The sequence below is a fragment of the Diadema antillarum genome, unplaced genomic scaffold, assembly GCF_040938485.1.
Source record: "Diadema antillarum isolate AM-2024a unplaced genomic scaffold, OU_Dant_1.0 seq00000573_RagTag, whole genome shotgun sequence".
Lineage (NCBI taxonomy): Eukaryota > Metazoa > Echinodermata > Echinoidea > Diadematoida > Diadematidae > Diadema > Diadema antillarum.
Genome location: NW_027271509.1, coordinates 405,302 through 428,626, shown reverse-complemented (window position 1 = coordinate 428,626; position 23,325 = coordinate 405,302). Strand labels below are relative to the sequence as shown.

The 23,325-nt window shown below is 39.1% G+C and overlaps 1 protein-coding gene across 1 annotated transcript in view; it reads left to right on the top strand.

The window, feature by feature from the left end:
* Positions 1–1,905: 1,905 nt before the first annotated feature.
* Positions 1,906–23,325, top strand: part of LOC139735379 (polypeptide N-acetylgalactosaminyltransferase 11-like) — a 38,538-nt gene continuing 17,118 nt past the window's right edge. Inside the window, exon 1 of the mRNA XM_071646129.1 lies at positions 1,906–2,287. Within this exon, the coding sequence (XP_071502230.1) occupies positions 1,906–2,287 (382 nt within the window). The remainder of the gene's footprint in view (positions 2,288–23,325) is intronic.

Here is a 23,325-nt window from a genome sequence, read left to right as displayed (position 1 = left end):
AGCTGTTTCGTAAACTTGTATATAGGGTTTGATACTTTTATGTTTTGTTTTAAAAAGACTTTCAACATTTTTCATCTTTACACTCTGAAACTTACAATGTAATAATACACCTATATCATCTAGTATATATTCAAACATATTCAAGGTCTCTATGAGGAGTGAAGCTCTTATTAGTCTTAAACACACTCTTCTATTGGGTTTATTAGTAAAATATTTGTTTAACATTTATTCGTTTTACTATCTACACAAATAAGCATCTCTCAGATTATTCAACACAAGATTCAGTGCCATCAGAACAATTGTATGTCATCAATTTGTGTCACCCTGTGGTAGTGGACATAATGTAACGCGAGTTACCGTAACGCGAGTTACGGACATAAAGGCTCCCTACATTTTTCCAGGTCATTGTTACTCAACTTTGATATTGTTAATTTAGGAGTCCTAACCCACTATCAATTCAAGGTAGGAAAACTTTTATCAAGATTGTCTAGTATATGAGGAGACTTTCCAAAAAGAGGTCTTCATAGAATTGACCATGTCCTTTTTGTGTAACGCGAGTTACCGAAATTAAATGATTCAAGAATCCCAACATGTTTGTCCTTTATTTTTCTTTTTGGATTCATTTAGTTGGTGTATGTCTACTTAACCCATGATGAAAAAAGTAACTTGTAGATCCTACCAATTACAAAGATATTGGCACATTATCCCAAAAATGTACCCATTATTTGTAACGCGAGTTACCGTGGAATTGCCCTATGGGAGTTTGTAGCCTGGTGCAGATTTTTGCAGAAATATGCCAAAGACAAAGTAATGCCAGACATTGATTAAAACAACTTGTCTAGAGATTTGTAATGTAGTGTAATTGCAGTCAACCTGTCTTTAGCGACCACCCAAGGGAAAAGAGTGGCCATTGTAGACGGGTGGCCACTAAAGACGGGTTGTCCAACATTTTGTATGTATTGCATACATGTACATGTATTATCATTCATTCATTGTATGCATCTCTTAAATACATGTGTATAAAGCATGCGTGTGCTTCATGCATTGAATATTACCGTTATTGATTGAGCTATTGCACATAAGTTTCTTCCTATGTCAGAAAGTTGTGAAGTGCCTAGGAAAGACAGACTTGGTATTCCAAAATTGCTGTCAAGGAACTTCTAAATACAAATTTAATAGGCCATCCTTATCCCCACCCACATCCTTTCATATGCCTTTATAAAATGCTGTAGGAAACAACCGATGGGATTGTGACGTAGGGTTAAATACATGTGTGCGCAGCATGTCCCCTTTCTCATGCCCATTTTGCGCATCAAAGTACATGTTGGGCACGGTGAACAGCAAGTGCCTATCACAATGTTTTGCAGCTTGTGATATCTTAAAGAACCCGGTGAGGGTAAGTCTCGAGTGTGCTCGGGCATGAATCTATGGGAAATGCATGTTATAGCAAAATTGGTCCGTCCTCAACGGGTTAACGACGTACTTATTAGGACACGGCCTTTCCTAAAATATCTTCCTAAAATTCTTTCCTAAGTGCATTCTAGAATACCAACTTCTTCTAAAGTCAGAAATTTGCATATCTCATCCTCATTTGCTTACCTTCCTAGGTTTCATCATAAGTTTAGGAAATAAGTTACAACTGTAGGAAGACACCTAGGAAGAAACTTACTAAGATTTTCAGAATACCTCTTAGGAAAAAATCCTGACTTAGGAAGAAATTCCTAGGAAGGATTTCAAAATACCACCCCAACTTTTAAATTTCATGTGGCATTGTTATGTCCTATTTTTTTTTTCAGATTACACAAAAGGGCCAGAGTCTCCTGTTCGTTTATGAGCTTCGTCTTGATAGCGGTATGGCCAAGCCGATGGCTGACCTAACAAGGTGGTGCAGACTTTAAGTCAGATATGTCTAACATCCGCCTGGTTCGCTGCTTTTGCTATGGAATCTCTCTCTCATCTGTTATCTGGCTGCTTCTCATCTATCTGTTCCTCACTGAGGTGGGGAAGGACAATTTGGAAGGCCTCCCGAATGGGAGGCTTGCGTCCAGTCACAGGCTGCGTCCGGTCAAGATGATTGCGAATCCCCACCCAGGGGTGAGGTCATTCCATGTGGGTGGGGTCCTCAAGAATGCTGAGGGTGAGGAGTGGAGGCAAAATAATCTTGTCATTCAGGATAAGGACGCGGTCGATGCCAACAGAGTGAGGCTGGTTCCTCGAATTCCCAAGCCCTTGCCTGATGCAGCGGACAAAAGTGACCACGAGTCAAGGCAGCAAGGCAAAGCACCAGGTACTTTGATATTCGCAATCTCTAATTTTATGTCACAGAGTCGAATAGCTATATGCCAACCTCTAGTCTTGACATTGTATGTATTATCAATCATGGTACATGCTACTCCCATTAAGATACAAAATCCTTGGGACCGGCAGTTTTCTTCGTGTTACGTCTATATCTAAATTTTGTTGCAGCTAAATTAAAAAATGTGTATCTGAGGGTATATAATAATGATGATTAAATGGGACTACTACTTTGTAGCAAAATTTTGTTATAATCATGTTCATTGTAATGGGAGTGCCCTGTATCACCGTTGGAGGTAGATACATTTCAGACGTAGCCATATTAGAATTTACTTTATGTTGAACACAGAGATGCGTGTACTGCCGGTGATATTGGGAAAAATGCATACATTTGATCATCTCTATTATAATTTTATTACCTCCTGTCCTCTACTGCTTCTTTAGCTGAAATCAGTATGTTGTCTTTAGTGTTCAAAACCAGGTGACCATGTCAATCTCTCTACTACATTGTATGTGCTTTTCCAAACAACCTACTCATTACTTTCATTGTAATCATATACATGTAGGGTGGTCCACAACTTGAAATATGAGCATGTTGCAAGCTCTGAATGTGAAAATATAGTGGAAATTGTATGTGCGCTGAGTGCACATCACAAGCACATATTTTGCAACTCATTTCCCAATGTGCTGCTTAGGTTGATATTCTGTCAGGTATTTTGCATATAAATTTTCTGAGTACCAACAGTAGTTGATGTTTCTCAAGTTTTGCACATGTTTTTCACATGTTTGATTACATTTTATTTCAAGCATGTCAATTGTCGCCTATTCTCAAAGATGTTGCATAGCATGGTGCTGGCGTTTGAGGATGTTGCACAAGTATTCGAACATGTTGCAGCGACATGCTCAAACCCCTTGTGGACTACCCTGTGTAAGCACATTCCAACTCTTAGGTTTAGCTAATTGGATGCTATGAGGGAAGCCCTGAGCTTTATATCAGATCTGCATGCACTACCAGTATATATCTTGACTTCTACTTCTCTTTCTCTGATTACCTGTAACTCTATACTGCTTATTCTACCTTGTTTTCATGCAAACACACTCGCGTTGATACACAAAGCTCTCCAGCTGGGCCTGCAAATCCACTTTGTATGCGCTTGCTTCCTGGATATTCTGTAGCCTAAGAGATCGAAGTCCTGAGGATCCTGTATCATGGTTTACATGCATCTTCTTCTTTTTTTTTTTTTCTTTTTTTTCAAAGGAAGGAGGATTGAATGGGAAGTTAGTGTGGTGTTTGATGAACCTGTTCCGACGAAAGCGAAAGTAGGATAAACCAGGTTTTTGCCAGTAGTGACTGGATTCAAGTGAGAGGAAACAATTACTCATCAGATGTTACACAATAATGCAATAAATCATTCGTGTGATGCACAATATTATTCTTTATTCCCCTACTCTCACATCATTAACGACCAGCCCATTTTATGAGACTAAAAGACAGACACACAGACACACACACACACAAACAAACCAATTAGAACCTTTTAAAGAGAAAATGTGAGAAAGGTGCCAGTCCAGAGCTCACAGTAACAGTAATCAATGCAAGCACAGGCTACAATGTGACAGGAATGATGCTTGCTGGAATGGACACTTAAACTAGCAAATACAAGCATGAAGACGTTTCTAGGTAGCACTCTTCCTTGACAAACACATGCAGACATGCAGTGTGTGCTTTGTATGCCTGCGTGTGTTTGGACAATTTTTGCAGTACCTCAGTCTTGCATACAGTGTATAAGATAATTTTTGTTATGTCCTGGCTGATACCATGTTAAGAAAAAACAAAAATGTGATAGATTAATTGATGGCTATGAAGCTATGGAGGTACGTAGTGTATATTTGCAGCTTCATATGTTCAAGCTTTTATCATGAGAAAAGGTCATGAATACAGATTAACCAATACCAAGTATGAATCTACACATGTATAAAATGTAATTTTTACAGTGTGAGATTCTAAAATATTATTTTGCAAGGTCATACAGATCGCCTGATGAATATATAGCTGCACTTGTATAAAATGTACGTAGGCAGTTGTAGAGTTTTGATACATCGAAATCTGACCCAATGCGTAACAGAAGGATTGGCCATGCAGGGTGTCGCAGAAATGGATATGTTTATATAAAGATCGTAATTTCGTGAAAGTCAGCACCCAAGTTGTTTGAAGAATTTTCTCTCCTGTAAGTTGTGGCATAATAATTACTAGAGAGGCACTTTGAGAGTGCAAACCTCCGCCAAGCATACAGCTCATTTCCACCACAGGGGCCCCTTGCATAAAAGTTACTATTATGGTAACTTTGCCATCCTATGGTAACTTCCATGGAATTCGTGATTTTGATTGGCTGTTGAGTATTGTTGCCATGGTAGTTACCATTGGATGGCAAAGTTACCATAATAGTACAGTAATTTTTATGCAACGGGCCCCTGATCTTGTTCTTCCATAGAGATATCAGTGATTTCCACCCATCCGTACTTATAGCATTGTGTGCTGAAAGTCGCCCGATTTCCCAATATAGAAGCCTTTGTTACGTCATAAACCCTCTGCTGCATGGCGCGCCTCGCCCTAGCAAAAACTAGAGCACGCACTTTAGTGCGTGCATGCAAACCTCAAATATCTGAACTCCCAAGTTCATTGACCCTACCTGCCAAAATATAAAAAATCCTTCATAAATTCCCCCCAAATTCTCAGATCACTACCAAAATTTAATCATCTGTTACATGTATCATTCTAAACCTTTCTTGCAAGTTTCATCCAAATTCGTTAACTACTTTTTGAGTTATTGTGCACACAGACAAACTAACAAACAAACCAACGGTAACGAAAACATATTCAATTCAATTCAGTAGTTTATTTATTTCCATCATCAAAAAGAAACTGCACGTATTTCCAAAAATGACACTTTCATGTTCTCATCATTTGAGCTCCTTGATGTCACAATCAACCTTTCTCATTCATCTGCTCTCAGAGTATATGGCATCTACAGACCACCTCCTTCTGCTAAGAACAACTTAACAAATAACTTATTTTTGTCAGAATTCCCTACACTTCTGGAATCAGTGGCAATTGATGACCATCGTTCCATTCTGCTCGGGGATTTCAACATACATGTTGATGATTGCTCGGATAATTTGGCTGTGTCTTTTTTAAGCACCATCGACTCTTTAGGATTTCAACAGCATGTTACAGGGGCAACTCATAAAGCCGGACATACGCTTGACCTAGTTCTTAGCAGAAAAGTCGACAATATTGTATCGAATGTGAATCTTGTTACATCTCTGCCCTCTGACCACTCCGCCGTCATCACCACCCTCAACCTCAAAGGCCCGGCGAACCCTAGGAAGCAGATCACCTCCAGAAATCTACGGTCTATGGACCTCTGCTCCTTTAAATACGACATTGCAGCATCACTTTCCCAGGTCAGAGAGCCAGCGTGTCCCTCCGAGGCTGTCCTGCAGCTCAACTCTCATGTAACAAGACTGCTTGACAAGTACGCTCCGCTCAAGACTAGATCAGTAACAGTGCGGCCGAATAATCCTTGGTACACGGCAGAAGTGAAGGAGGCTAAGAGGCGCAGACGCCGCGCAGAGCGCCGTATGATCAAGTCTGGTCTTTGCATTGACAGAGAGCTGTATCGGCAAGAGTGTGAGTCCTACTACAACCGCCTTGCCGACGCTAAGTCAAGGCACCTAAGACAGGAGATTGCTGCCGCAGACACCAAACAACTTTTCAACATCATCAAAAAACTCACAATTGCACATCCGGATTCTGTTCTTCCTGACCATACTTCAAATCTTGTACTGGCCAATCTGTTCGCTGAGTTTTTCGACAACAAGATTAGCACCATTGCTTCTTCATTCCCAGTGTCTCCTGAAATCTCTTTCTCAAATTCCTCTCACATAGATGTAAACACCGAGTGTGTATTTTCAGAGTTTGCTTTAATCACTGAGTCACAAGTGAAACGTCTCATTAATTCTCTTCCGTCCAAGTCATGTTCTCTAGATCCTCTTCCCACATGGCTACTAAAAGAGTGTCTAGATGAATTTCTTCCTGCAATAACTCACATTCTGAACCTCTCATTGTCATCTGGCGTAGTTCCTGAGCACTTCAAAAGGTCTCACATATTGCCCCTTTTGAAGAAACCAAGTTTAGACCATAATGATTTGAACAATTTCCGCCCCATTGCTAATTTGTCTTTTATTGGTAAAGTTCTTGAGAAAGTGGTGGCTCGCCAACTCAGAGATTACCTCGATGAACACCAGTTGTTTCCTGCTAGTCAGTCTGCCTATAGGCACTTTCATTCCACAGAAACCGCCTTATTGAAGGTACTCAATGACCTCCTCTTAGCAGTAGACAAAGGCCACGAAGCTGCTCTCCTGCTTTTAGATTATTCTGCTGCGTTTGACACTATCAATCATGTGATTCTTCTGAACAGATTAGAGTCCAACTTTGGTCTTACGGGAACAGTCTTGAGATGGATTTCATCTTACTTACATGACCGCCACCAGATGGTAAACGTTAACGGCGCACTTTCTCAGTCATTCCCTCACAGACATGGTGTCCCCCAGGGGTCTGTGGTTGGTCCTTTACTATTTATTCTATACACAGCCCCTCTGTCTTCTGTAATCAACTCTCATGAAGATATTCTACATGTTATGTATGCCGACGATACTCAAATTTATATAATCATACAACCAAATACTCAAGTCGAAGCACTCTGCAAACTCAGTAGATGTGTTGAGGATATTAAGCAATGGTCATGTGATAATTATTTGAAATTGAATTGTGTTAAATCAGAATTTTTATATGTTCATTCTCAGTTTAGGCGAGGTGGTTCTCTCACAGAATTTTCCCTCGAAGACAGTACTATACCCACCTCTCAGTCCGTCAGAGATCTCGGAGTTATTGTAGATAAGCACCTGAATTTTCAACAACACATTAAGAACTCATGTCGTTCTGCTGCTTGGGGTATCTGTAAAATTGGTAAAATCCGTAAGTTATTGGATCAGTCTTCCACTGAACGTCTCATCCACGCATTTGTTTCTTCCCACCTTGACTACTGCAATTCCCTGCTTGTTGGTCTCCCTGCTTCTAGTATTGCACCACTTCAAAGAATTCAAAACACAGCTGCTAGGCTTGTAACCCTTACAAAAAGATCTGACCACATTACTCCTGTTCTCCAATCCCTCCACTGGCTCCCCATACATCAACGTATCACCTTCAAAATCCTCCTTATCGTTTACAAGATATGTAATAATCTTGCTCCATTTTACCTCAAAGACTTAATTTCTTTCCGCTCCTCCACTTCAACCCGTTCTCTTCGTTCTTTCTCCACTCTCCAACTATCACATGGTCCCCGTACCTGCACCCGCTATGGTGATAGGGCTTTTTCTGTTATTTCCCCGTCTCTCTGGAATAAACTTCCTCTCCATATTCGTAATGCTGATAACGTTGATAAGTTCAAGTCATCGTTGAAAACTTATCTGTTTACTCAACTTTAATTATGTTGTTTTGCTGTTGCATGTTATATCATAATTTGTATATTTACATAATGCTGTATTTTATTTTAATGTCATACTTCTTTTTTTTTTCGGATGAATGCGCTTAGAAACATCAGTATTAAGCGCTATATAAATGTTATTCATTATCATTATCATAAAAGAAAAGAAAAAGTTGACATAATCCAAAGTGATACAATTTTTTTTTTCATTTCTCTTACACTCGTCTGATAAAGGCTTTTTTCAATGCAGTATAAAGTATATACACGAATGATGTCGTAAAAAAGAAACAATGCACTTTGCCATGGCAACAAAAATAGTAAATAATCACAATGATGGAAAACAGTGTTCCACTAAAAAAGCCAAGCTTGTAAGACGTGGAACACTGGAATAAAACAACAACAGCACCAATTTGTTATACCAATAAAACATATTTATTTTAAATTCTTCTATACTATTGTACATTTTACTCATTGATATATGATGCTGATACTATGAACAATACTTACTAGGATTTTAGAATGCAAACGTATAAACTATGTAACATATCACATTTGTGGCACAGACACTATGGGGCCAGGTGTGCCAGGAAAATTGAACGGAAAGGAAGATACATGTATGCAATCGGCCACAAAAAACATAACGACGACAACAACAACAATAACACAAAACACAGAAATAACAGAACTTGAGGAAATGCACTCAGACAGATACTGGACAAAGAAGAACGAGGAAAAAGGAGCAGGGGAGAATAGAGAAGGAAAAGGAGAGGGAAAAGGAGAGGGATGGAAAAGGTCTGTGGACACACTACAAAATCTCAAGGAAAAGTGAAAGGTTTTTTCATTGAACAGAATTAACTGGTATATTTTGAAAACAAATATTTTTTGAGTTTATACTTAAATGTAATTAACTTCACAGATTCTTTTACTGTAGATCATTATCTAAGCTATTCCAAAATCTGGGTTCGGTATAAACAAATGTATTTTGAGTGTGTACAGTTCTCACGAAGGGAAGATGAAATTCTTTAGATTGTCTCGTGGGATAATTATGTACGTGGCTGTTACAATGAAGTAAAGAATAAGATATTTTGGGTAGATGGCTGCAGTTGTAATTAAACATAAATTGATCAAGTTGAAACAAATACAACTCTTTTATTTTCAGAATTTTGTGTTCAAGGAACAGCTTGTCAGTATGTGTTCGGATATGAAGGTTAAAAACAATTCTGAGCGCCATCTTTTGCAGAAGAAAAAGTTTATCTAGCAATGTCGAATATGTGTTCCCCAAAGCAAGAATTCCGTAATTCAAGTACGGCAATACCAAAGTTGAATAGATCGTAATCAAAGCCGAAGAAGGAAGATAATATTTCAATCTATTCATTATGCCTATGTTACGTGCAATTACATTACAAATATTGTTTATATGACACTTCCATGATAACTTATTATCAACACAAACACCTAAGAATTTAATAGACGAAACCTCTTCTAGGAGAGTAGTGTCAAATATAACATTACCTGGTAATCTATCTAAAGAATTACTGAAAAACATATACTTTGTCCTCTCAATATTCAGTGACAATTTATTTGCATATATCCATTGTGAGACATTCTTCAATTCATAATTCACTGTACTAATTAAAGTAGTAGGGTCAGGGTGGGAATAAAAAAGATTGGAATCATCCGCGAATAATATGAAAGAGAGTTTATCTGAAGATCTATAAAAATCATTAATGTAAACTATAAATAAAAGAGGGCCTAACAAACTTCCTTGCGGAACACCACATTCTATTTTCTTCATAGAAGAATCAAAACTGTTCACATGTACATATTGAAATCTGTCAGAGAATTTCATTATCTGGTTGACATAAAATTTTCCCTTTTGTAAACGCAATAAATTAGTAAGGGTGCTTTTATAAATCACATATTTTTGTCTATTTTTATCCGTAGGATTACTCCTGTATTTATAAAACAAATTATTTTTTCTATTAATCGATCTTAAAAGTGATTGGGTTATCCATGGGAGTCTTGGAATTCTTTTGTAACACTTTTCCTTGTACAAAACGGAATATGTTCATCAATTTTAGAAGTGATAGTTTTCATAAAATAATCATAACACAAATCAAGATTGGTATTGTTGTATACAAAAAAACAATCAATATCTTTTAAACTATTTTGCAAATTAATAAGATTATTGGTCGTAATCTTATGACGTCTCTGATAATTATTTTGCCTAGGAGATAGCTTAATTGGCACTTGTGTAAATATAGGATAATGATCAGAGATGTCAGATAAAACAATACCAGACTCGGGAATTGGGAGAATATTACAAAAAATATCATCAATCAAAGTGGCAGATCGGTCAGTAACACGGGTCGGCTTAGAAATTAACGGTAATAAAGAAACAGACATTAAGGTTTCTACAAATTCTTGCAAAATACGTTGGGAGTTACATTTCATAAGATCAATGTTAAAATCACCCATTAAATATACATGTTTATTTGTAAAAATAGAGTTCTGCATTAAATTTTGTATATACAACAAAAAAATCATTCGGATTTGATCCAGGGGGTCTGTAAACAACTCCAATCAATATGTTTTTTCCATTCGGGTTTACCATTTCAACAAAAAGAGATTCAACTACATCAGTCATGACATTCAGTTCTTCGTGGATAGAATATTCAAATTTGTTGGGGATGTATAAACCCACACCACCACCCATTCTTTCTTTTCTATTTCTGTACACGAAATCAAAGGCGGATATAGAAATAAATGACTTATATTGGGAGTCAACCATGTTTCGGTCAGACCTGTAACGGAACAGTTATTACCAGAGTTTTCGAAAAATAATCGCAACTTATCAAAATTTCTACTTATGCTTCGTATATTCGAATGAGCTAACAAAAGATTGTCATCATCACTATTCATAACATATTGTTTATACTGGTTTACAGTCAGATAAACACATGTATGATGAACTTTGCACAGGATCTTGGGGATCAAAATTATATTCAAATTCTTGTGCCGAAGCATTAAGTTTGTTCGATATGTTCTTGAATTGAATTGTCCATGAAAAGAATGTTACAGCAACCAGCATTATCAGACTGCCGGGAACCATGCAGTACATCACACCTGCTTAGCAAAGTATTTCAAAGTATAAGCGTGAGGGGATACAGAGTCTTTCACCAAAAAACAAAAACAAAAAAAACATTAATTTGACTTACAGATTCAGATTCTTAGATACTAAAAATTAGGACAACAGTTCATATCAGTGCAGGTGTAAATGAGAGAGCATGCTGCTCGTAAATAACATGCCAAACCTATGGCCAGTCACCCCTCAAAATCTTTTATAGACGCATTTGACACAGACTGTTATTCAGATTGAGAGACGGAATTCAGCATGCATATAGTTGATGTCATATCGGGCAAGGCCCAGGTAAAACGTACCCATCCAACCCATGAACGATTATATCTCAGGACTGGCATTACATTAACAAAGATGAAATATTGTGGGTAATTATACTGAGGCTCGCCAGAATTTATTATGGAATTACAGAGCCTTATACCAAACGAATCATAGATGAGGTTCCAATAATCTACTTGAAACGCTACTCCAAATATTTATCACACCAAAATCATATTAATAGATTGGATCACAAAACGATACTGAACGTTTTAGTGACATGAATGATAACTATGGTTTGCAGGGATTGTCAAATGTGGGATAACCAGCGATTATTGGCTTGAGTGTAACATGAAAGAAAGAAGAAAAAAGCCCTCTGGTAATGTTCGTACAAAACCAGTAAAAAATTAACCAAAAACAGGGTTGCATTACATTCTCAAATGTTTGAACTTTCGGAAACACTGGATAGATGTGTTTTGATAGATGTCTTGTTGAGGCCTTAAATAACAGTTGCAGGCTTTCAAGTGGCCCTACTTTTCCTACTTTTTCCTACTTTTTTACTGCTGTCCCTACTTTTCATACTTTTTTTGCTCAAAATCCTACTTTTTCCTACTTTTTTGGTGAAAAATCCCGAAAAAAAAAATGTGCAAGGCTACCCGGTACTTGAATAGTTTATATTCAGAAATGATGAGTAGACTCTAGTTGCAGATTCTTACTGGTGGGGAGAGCCTCTTCAGCATGAAAGAGGGATAACACAGACCAATCAACCACAAGGCTGCTGCCAGCCTCAGCTTTTGCTCCTGTGCAGATGTGATTGATCCCACTGATATTGCAGCCTAGGACTTGGAGCAGTGCTCAACCAGCTTTCATCATCGCTCAAAATTACCAGGTAAGCTTGCCATATACTTAAAAGTAGAATTTGACATGTGACTTCCAAAGAATACAACTGAGGGAAAAATGCTGCCTACAGCCAGTTTTAATGGATGTAGAGTTCAAGCATATCATGTCTAACGCATGTGCTGGAATGCAAATCCTCAGAAACCAGAAATTTCCTTTGCTAAGATATGGTTTACTACGTAAATCGTACAGGTCATGTCAAAACAAGAAATGACACCTTCAGATCCCCTTTGCCTGAAATCCTTCAATAATATATGTTTTGATAATAATTAACAATTATTGAAATATGAAAAACTTAATATAAAAGTAAGTTTTTCACCACAGAAACTAGATCTGGTTGATGTGAGGATGAGCTATTCCCAAGAAAGCATGGATTGGTATTGACCCATTTGCATGAAACTTGCATATTACTGATGCTAAATCAAAAGCACTGCTCCCAAAGGTAAACTGGACCTTTAACATGAGACATATGACTTGTGATATCTATTTGAATCATGGTCAGGTGGTAGATATGACTACCAGAAACCTTAATTCATCTGAAGGTAAACAGCTGAGGAAAGTTAGTTGCTGAAAAATCAGATGAACAAGAAGAAATGTTTAATTAACAGATCCCACAAATTGTTAACAAGGAGTGAGAACAACAGTAATTAGCCATCGTGAAAGATAAAGACTAATAGAGCAGCAACCTCTTCATGGACAATCTTAAAAGTTGATAGCTTGTATACATCTTACAAGTATTGTTTAAGAGGTTGAATTGCATCATGGGTAAGACATACATTACCTCGAAGAACTTAAAAGAAAGTAGGAAATGGAGGAACTTCACAGAAAACAAACACAAAAATAATATTTCAGTAACATTTAAAGATTGATTGAAGTTTAAACCATGAGACGTTGAAGTTCACTTCCTGACGACATTTACAAACTATTAGGAATATGTAGAGAGAAAAGCCATCTAAAGCATTACCTGAGAAAAAACCCTAACATTCAAGAAAGATAATGAATGCATATTCCACAAATATGAGCAAGTGTGTGGATGTTTTAAGTTGAACGGCCAAGAGCAGTTTGTTAAGTTTGGAGGAAACAACTTGCAGAAAAATTAGAAGCCATGATGTCTTTTTATTCCACAGATCTTGCAAATTTTAGTTAAGGCTGAACATCTTTTTATTACCCAGCTAGTTTGAACAAGATGTGAGAAAATGGTAGAACAGAAATCTCTTAATGAAAGTGGTCAAAGTGTCATGAGTCATTTGAAGTGACATATCCAAAATATTGAACCATCTGAAAGAGTCTTGGTAAAATGTGAGACAGGGAAACTTCTTAAAGAAGAAAAAAGTGAATGGATGGATGTGTATGCCAATTGTGTCAACATACAAAACTGTAAGTTGAAGGTGAAAACCAACAGAACAATGGAAAGTATCAAAATTGAAAGGGCACAAATACACTGTATTAAGGGGGGGGGGGGGGAATGGGAACTGCATGGTAAATATACAGATCTTCTAGAGTGTATTTGCTCTCAAACAACCAGAGAAATCAGAGAAGCTAGCAAGGACTAAAATGATAATGACAGTCACTGTTTATTTATTCTCCAGATCTTGCAAAGAGTAGTTTATAAGATTAACATGCTGAAATACTGAGCCAGCAAAACATCTGGAGAATGAAAAGCAGAATCTCAACCATGTAAAATTTCAAAGGCAGAGGGATGTAATATTCTCAAAATACATGAAGAAGTTTAATTTCAAGAATATTGAATGAACTTAAAAGTGCCTGGAATAATTGCAAAATGGAGAATCTTCTTGAAAAGGTTGTCACAAATGTACACACTAGTAGTTATGTACATATGTATGATGTACTGTATGCATGGCTGTTTTAATGTGTATGTACACAGGTTGACCAGATTCATGGAGAACATTCTATGTGGTATAGATATAGTACATACAGGCTGACCAGATAAGTGGAGAATTTTCTAGGTGGTATACAATGTAGCTATACAGTACATGCATGTAACAAGAAATACATTATAGCTCACTCAATCTAGAATGATTTCACCCATTCCAGAAAGTTCTGGGAAGTGCTTACATGTTTGGCTGAGTGAGGCACTGTCCCTGTAGCTCAATGTGATTGGTAGTTATTCTTGGTAATGATGTTTTGTACATAGTTAGGCAGTGAGTCATCCAGGTTTCCTGGAACTTGGACTGGCTAGTAGGTTGGAGAGAGTTATAGAATGTGCTAGAAGGGGGTGAATGGATAGTATATAAGCCAGAGGAATTCTGCAGTAGGCAGAGTACCCAACACCTCTGCTCTGAGAGTTGCGTCACTTCTGGCTCTGAAGCGACTTGTTATAGTCAGTCCTGTGTTACCTGCTGACCTGTTATGTTTGTGGAGATAAAGCCTGGGAGACATTTTGCCTGCAGAGAATTAATGTGCCTTCATTGGACTCCATATTTTTGTATCAATGGACATTGCTACGGCAAAGCTGTGACGGGCTGGATTCCTAGCTGGACAATATAAAGTGAATCATCATTCAACGCATCGACTGGACGTGGTCGTTGGATCTGCACATTTCGCTCTGAACATTATACCGTGAACCTATCACATGGACATATACCTGGATTAATACCGAGGATAATCGCAACCTGCGCCTCTGGATTTACGTCGGAGGTATCATTCATTTGTGCATCGCGGATCATTCATTTGTGCATCGAACATCGTATCTGGACACTACCAGGGAATTGTAGCGACTTTGTGATAGTTTGGATGCATGTAAGTGATCCCATTACCGATTTGTACATGTAATTGTTTCTATTGATCATTGTTGTACTGATATGACGCCGATTACCAGTCTGTACCCACAATATTACTGTTAATAAACCGCCTGAACATCAGTTGATTGTTTCTTTTGTGCGATCATTCTCAGAGTGATTTTGGTCGTAACAAAATTGGGGGCTTGTCCGGGAATTGAATTTAAAGCCAAAATATAGAATTTGGAACGTTCCGGAATCCAGAACATTGGTACAGACAAAATACCAGTTGAGTTGATTGTTCAATTGTATATTGTGTGTAATACAGTGTGACAGTGTCAATCAGTACAATGGATGTTCAGGCATTTGTTCAGAGGACAGATTTGTCCCTCAAAGATTTGCAAAGGTTACGCAAATGTGATTTGATCGCTGTTGCACAGCATTTAAATGTTGATGTTCCACAAGGTGTAAGAAAGGCAGAGATCCTTGACTTAGTAGCTGGTCACATGGAGCTCAAAGAAGAAATTGACACTCAAGATCGAGCTCAAATTTCAGATCAAACGAGGCTTGAGCTTGCTAAATTGGAAATGAAGGAGAGAGAAAGAGCAAGGGAATTGGAAATGGAGAAAGAGAAGATGAGATTAGAAATTGAAAGAGAAATTGAAATGAAGAAACTTGAGCAACAATTGAAATTGCGTGAGATGGAATTGGCTCATGCACAGACTGTAAGAACTCAGGAAAGGGCTCCCTCTGAATTTGATTTGGCCAAGAACATTCGATTGGTGCCAAAGTTTGAAGAAAACAGAGTTGATGCATATTTTGTGTCATTTGAGAAGGTGGCTAACAGTTTGAACTGGCCACAGGAATTTTGGCCCTTGCTCCTTCAAAGTGTGTTTGTCGGCAAAGCAGCCGATGTGTATTCATCTCTCTCTGAAGAGCAATCACGTGACTATGCTACAGTCAAGAAAGCAGTGTTGAATGCTTATGAATTGGTGCCAGAGGCGTACAGACATAAGTTCAGAAATTCGTACCGCAAACCAGGCCAGACACATGTTGAGTTTGCTCGTGAAAAAGAAATGATGTTTGATAGGTGGTACAGATCCCTGAAAGTGGATCAGGACTTTGATAACCTACGTGAGGTTGTTCTTTTGGAAGAATTCAAAAAGAGTGTTGCTTTCAGTGTGAGGTCACATTTGGATGATCACAAAGTGACAAGTTTGCATAAAGCAGCCTTGATGGCTGATGAGTATGAGCTGACCCACAGAAATGACAACAGACCACCTTTCAGGAATTTCTCTGGAAATAAGAGAGACAAAAATCAGTCGAGCAGTCCAAAGAATGCTGGTTCTGAAAAAGGCACGAGTTCTGAAACTTCATCGGCACCAAAGCCTCAATCTGACAAAGGGTCCAGTACAAGTGCAAATGTCATCAAATGTTTTCACTGTAACAAGACAGGGCATGTAAAGTCACAGTGTTGGAAGTTGCAAAACAAAACAAAGAAGGACTTGGGATTTGTTATGTCAAAAAGTGTCCTACCCAAAAACAGTGTCCCGTTCAGTGAAACACAGGCCATTGAAAGTCAATCTCCCAAATTCAAAGATAGGATGAAGCAGGTGGATGAGAGCTATCGTAGCTTTTTGTTTGATGGTGAGGTGACCCCATGTACCTCTGGTGAGGCAGGTAAGCCAGTGGTCATCCTGCGGGATACGGGGGCCTCTCAGTCGTTGATGGTGGATGGTGGTATGACTTTTCCACCAGATAGTGCAGTGAATGCAAAAGTCTTGATTCAGACTGTTGATGGCAGTTATATGTCAGTGCCACTGTATAGAGTGGATTTGAAGTGTGACCTAGTTTCTGGTCCTGTTACTGTTGGAGTTGTTCCTGAGTTGCCCATGGCAGGCATTGACTTCCTGTTGGGGAATGACTTGGCTGGGGACAAGGTGGTTGCGTCTCCAGTTGTTTCGGAGAAACCAGTGGTGGTTGCTGAAACTGAGCAGTTGCAGGAGGAGTTTCCTGGGATTTTCCCAGATTGTGTTGTGACTAGGTCTCAGGCTCGTAGAGCTGTTCAAGATGATGCGGATTCTGTTGATGTGGAGGAGAATTCCGGTGTTTGGTTGGCAGAAACCTTTTTCAAGGATTTGAATGATGGGGTTGCTGTATTAGGCTCCAAGGCTAACAGTGATGGGCTGTTTAGCAAGTCTTCCTTGGTTGAAGCACAGCAGGCAGACTCTGAGTTGAAAGGCTTGTCTCAGACGGCGTGTTCTGAGGCTGAGGCTGAAAAGGTCCCTGAGTGCTATTATGTCAAAGATGGCATTTTGATGAGGAAGTGGAGACCTCCCCATAGGCCAGCTGATGAGGATTGGACGGTGGTCCGTCAAGTTGTTGTCCCTCCTAGTTACCGCGGTGAGATCTTGAGGATTGCTCACGAGTTACCTGTTGGCGGCCATTTAGGCGTCAGAAAGACAAAGGATCGGATCATGAGGCATTTCTATTGGCCAGGGTTGAATGTGGATGTGGCTGAGTTTTGCAAGACTTGTCACACATGTCAGGTGGCTGGTAAACCGCAACATTCAGTGAAGCCAGCGCCATTGATTCCGATTCCTGCGTTTGAAGAACCATTCAGTCGGGTTCTAGTCGACTGTGTTGGACCTTTGCCTAGGACTAGGTCGGGTCATAAGTACCTCTTGACAATCATGGATATGTCCACACGGTTTCCAGAGGCTATCCCATTGCGAAATATCACTGCTAAGACTGTGGTAGATGCTCTAGTGCAGTTTTTCACTAGGTATGGGTTGCCCAAGGAAGTGCAGTCTGACCAAGGGTCAAATTTCATGTCAGGCATATTTCAAGAGGTGATGTATCGTTTGGGTGTGAAGCAGCTGAAGTCGTCAGCTTATCATCCCCAGTCCCAAGGTGCGTTGGAGCGCTACCACCAGACCCTAAAGACAATGATTAGGGCATTTTGTGAGGAGTATCCCGAGGATTGGGATAAGGGCATCCCTTTCCTGCTGTTTGCAACGAGGGACTCCCCAAATGAGTCGACGGGTTTCAGCCCATTTGAGATGGTGTACGGTCATGAAGTCAGGGGCCCACTGAAGCTCATCAAAGAGAAATTCATGGCTGAGGATGATGAGGTCTACCTACTTGACTACGTGTCAAAGTTTCGTGAAAGGCTTTCAAAGGCTTGTGAGGTAGCTAGGGAACACTTGAAAGTGTCACAAGAATCTATGAAGAGAAAGGCAGACAAAAATGCCAAAGCCCGAACTTTCAACCCAGGTGACAAAGTTCTTGTACTGCTGCCCATACAAGGTGAACCACTGAAAGCCAAGTTCAGTGGCCCATACTGTGTCAAAAAGAAACTCAATGATGTAAACTATGTGATCAGTACGCCAGACAGACGCAAAGATCAGAGGGTGTGTCATGTAAACATGCTGAAAGAGTACTATGAGAGAAAGGCTGGTCAGCCGGTAGGCGTAGCTCAGGTGGTAGAAGAGGAAGTAGAGGAAGAGGGAGAAGCTCAAGATGAGCATGGAAGTGAGCCCTCTAGTGCCAGGTTGTCTAACTCAGAGATGTTAGGGAAAGTAGATGAGGCACTGAACTACCTACCTGAAAATCAGAGGAAAGATGTGACTAGTCTGTTACATGAGTACAAAGAACTGTGTAAAGACAAACCAGGCTGCACCCCTCTGGCTGTACATGATGTTGATGTAGGAGATGCTGACCCTATCAAGCAAAACCCTTACAGACTAAACCCGAGCAAACTGCAAAAAGTAAGGGAAGAGGTTCAATACATGCTAGACAATGACATAATAGAACCTAGTAAAAGCAGTTGGAGCTCCCCAATCGTCATGGTGCCCAAACCGGATGGGTCTCAAAGATTCTGTATAGATTACCGAAAGGTGAATGCCGTGACGAAAACAGATTCTTTCCCCATTCCCAGACTAGAAGACTGCATTGACAGGGTCGGCAATTCTGCATATATGTCAGTAAAATAGACCTTCTAAAGGGATACTGGCAAGTGCCCTTGACCGACAAAGCCAGAGAGATTTCTGCCTTTGCTACACCAGATGGCTTGTTCCAATGCAAAGTAATGCCATTCGGCATGAAAAATGCTCCAGCCACCTTCCAACGGCTGACAAACCAAATCATTGCCGGACTTGACAACTGTGTAGTATACATTGATGACATCCTAGTGTATAGTGACACATGGGAGGAGCACATTACACACTTGCGGCAACTTTTTGATCGACTCAAGGAGGCCGGATTGGTGATTAATCTGGCAAAGAGTGAATTTGCAAAGGCCAAAGTGGTGTATCTCGGGCATGTAGTCGGTCAGGGACAAGTATTGCCAAGAGAAGCCAAGGTAGAGGCTATACTAGGCTTTCCCATCCCCCAATCCAAGAAGGAGTTGCTCAGATTTCTGGGCATGGCTGGTTTCTACAGGAAATTTGTACCGAATTTCAGCACTGTAGTCACCCCCCTAACAAACCTGCTGAAGGGCAAGGCAAAGTACACCTGGACTGATGAGTGTCAAAGAGCCTTCGAGAAACTAAAGGCAGTCCTTGCTAATGAGCCTGTTTTGGCAGCTCCTGACTTCGCAAAGCCATTCAAGGTGGCAATAGATGCGAGCGATGTAGGAGTGGGAGCGGTTTTGCTCCAAGAAGATGAAGACGGCACTGAACGACCAGTTAGCTACTTCTCCAAAAAATTGAACACATACCAGAAGAAGTACTCCACAATTGAGAAGGAGGCTCTCAGTCTCATCCTTGCCCTCCAGCAATACGAAATGTACTTGACAAATAGCAAAGGGGAGATCACGATCTATACTGACCACAACCCCTTGGTCTTTTTAGACCGGTTCAAAATGAAGAACAACAGGTTGTTCAGATGGAGCATGATGACGCAGCCATATGCACTCAAAATCAAACATGTGGCAGGCAAAAACAATGTAATTGCCGACGCTCTGTCAAGAGTGTAACATGAAGGGAGTATCAAAGGTGAAAAGTTTTCACCGCATATCATTTCCAGTGTATGTGTTAAGCATATTCATTAATGTGTGCAAAACAGTTTGATATGATTGTATAAACTCCGAGAATCCAAGCAATATCATTGTAAATGGTATCCATGAAAAGACAACATGGAATTAATACAGCTATCCAAAAGGCATGTGATAGTATGTGATTATTGTAGCTTGACTTGATTTTACCTCACATTCATTGTAAATAATAATGAGAAATTGTGAAGGTAAAAGAAATCCTTGCTACGGCAAGGCTTTCTTTTTCCCATGGGGGATGGTGTCACAAATGTACACACTAGTAGTTATGTACATATGTATGATGTACTGTATGCATGGCTGTTTTAATGTGTATGTACACAGGTTGACCAGATTCATGGAGAACATTCTATGTGGTATAGATATAGTACATACAGGCTGACCAGATAAGTGGAGAATTTTCTAGGTGGTATACAATGTAGCTATACAGTACATGCATGTAACAAGAAATACATTATAGCTCACTCAATCTAGAATGATTTCACCCATTCCAGAAAGTTCTGGGAAGTGCTTACATGTTTGGCTGAGTGAGGCACTGTCCCTGTAGCTCAATGTGATTGGTAGTTATTCTTGGTAATGATGTTTTGTACATAGTTAGGCAGTGAGTCATCCAGGTTTCCTGGAATTTGGACTGGCTAGTAGGTTGGAGAGAGTTATAGAATGTGCTAGAAGGGGGTGAATGGATAGTATATAAGCCAGAGGAATTCTGCAGTAGGCAGAGTACCCAACACCTCTGCTCTGAGAGTTACGTCACTTCTGGCTCTGAAGCGACTTGTTATAGTCAGTCCTGTGTTACCTGCTGACCTGTTATGTTTGTGGAGATAAAGCCTGGGAGACATTTTGCCTGCAGAGAATTAATGTGCCTTCATTGGACTCCATATTTTTGTATCAATGGACATTGCTACGGCAAAGCTGTGACGGGCTGGATTCCTAGCTGGACAATATAAAGTGAATCATCATTCAACGCATCGACTGGACGTGGTCGTTGGATCTGCACATTTCGCTCTGAACATTATACCGTGAACCTATCACATGGACATATACCTGGATTAATACCGAGGATAATCGCAACCTGCGCCTCTGGATTTACGTCGGAGGTATCATTCATTTGTGCATCGCGGATCATTCATTTGTGCATCGAACATCGTATCTGGACACTACCAGGGAATTGTAGCGACTTTGTGATAGTTTGGATGCATGTAAGTGATCCCATTACCGATTTGTACATGTAATTGTTTCTATTGATCATTGTTGTACTGATATGACGCCGATTACCAGTCTGTACCCACAATATTACTGTTAATAAACCGCCTGAACATCAGTTGATTGTTTCTTTTGTGCGATCATTCTCAGAGTGATTTTGGTCGTAACAAGGTCAAATAGCTGTATGTGTATTCAACAAAAAGGGTCATGATGAGCTGAAAAAAGTTGAATGTAAAGAACTATTAACTATCCCCAGTAAATGTGACAAATATTGCAAACAGTAGTAAGTCATTGGAAAGTACAGAATGATTATTTTCTACAACTCTTTCTGAATTAACAAATGTAAGTTGATTCAAGAATTGATGAAATCTAGCATCAACAGAACACCAAAGAAATGAAAACTTTTTTATTTGTTATCTACAGAAAATTATCAAAAAGTAAAGTCATTTATGCTACCTATAAAGTCGGTAAGACTACAGACAGTGAGAAACAAAAAGCAGATGTACATGTATGCTCCTCATATCTTGTAAAGTGGAGTCATTTGGTTATATTACAGTCTTATGTTACTCTACATGCAAGAATACTACATTTCCCTGATGCTGAAATGTAAAGTATTTACTTTTTTTTCTCTCTCTCTGTCTTTGGATGTTTTGTGTTCTATTGGTTTAAGTGTTTCAAATTGCCTTGTGTTTCCATCTATATCATATGATTGATCATATGATCACTGGAAATTCAGTTGTGGACACTTTGCCATAAACTCACAGTATCTGAGTGTGTAGATTTGTAGTGGGCCAGGATTTGCAAAATAAAGATGTCAATGCATTGGTGGATATGATTTCACTTCGTAAGGCCTCACTGTCATGAGACAACCTGTTCTTCATACGTGTCTTACAGCTGTACTAGAAATGTAATATGATAACACATGCTCTCAGAGACTAATACTGAGTGCTACATATAAGTAGTTTAAATTATCTTGTTATTTTGAAATGTTTGAACACATGTTAAGTGCTTACATGTATTTGAAATTGAAAGTCTCTCGGAAAGATATAATTTCACTTTGTAAGGCCTCACTGTCATGAGACAACCCATTCTTCATGCTTGTCTTGCTAGAAATGTAATATGATAACACATGCTCTCAGAGATTAATACTGAGCACTACATATAAGTAGTTTAAATTATCCTGTTATTTTGACATGTTTGAACATATGTTAAGTGCTTACATGTATTTGAAATTGAACGTCTCTTGGAAAGTAAGGATATTGCTTATCTCATGGTCATTCAGCTGGAACTTGAAAGCATACTAAGTTGTTGTGAGCATCACTTGAATACCTTTGTCAAACATCCTTATATCCAGTCTTCCTCACACTTTTAAATGAAACATATCTCCACAACTTCAAATGAATGTAGATAAAAGTGTCATCTTTTTTAAAATTGCTTTTGTCAAATGTCCTTATTTCCAATCTTTTTTACATTTTGGAATGAAACACATATCTTCACAACTTCAAAACATTCAAATGAATGTAGATAAAAGATGCCATCTTTTAATTATGGAAGTGTATAACATACCTTTGGCATAGGTGTATAACTTACACATCATGGAATGTTTATGTCATATTTTGTGGGATGATATGTGACCGTCCATCACAAAACCAACAGAAAGTCGCATGCACTGATTTTGTATTAGGACTGAAAATAGATGATGTGGGCCAATCCAGCCAATCTTGAGTTGTTCATATTTTCTGAAAGAGCAAGTCTTCTTCTATATTATACTAAAGTTTGGGATCATAAAACGAAAAGGAAATTGTGTTTTTCAGCAGTTTTTTTCTGGAACACCTTTTTGGTAGAAAAGTGTGATTAGGTGTTTCTCATAGAGTCATCTTTTCATTTCTTAAAAACCCTGTCCATTCTTTTAACTTTCAACTCCAATAACTTTAGAAAGGACGATGCTTCTGCTTTGAAAGTTGGCATCGATCACCTACAGAATGTGTTAATAAAGCATGCATAGCTTAATCTGATAATCTCTTCATTGTTGTAGCTCCAGTGGTTAACATTGTGTTATTTGTTCCATTCATTGCACAGCTAGCACAGCTTGATAAAGATTGAGCACTTGAATAAACGCTATACTTCAGGAGCCCCTTTTCTCAGTTCACATTTTCCGGAGTGTGTGCTTTCATTCCAATATTAGGATAGGTTAGG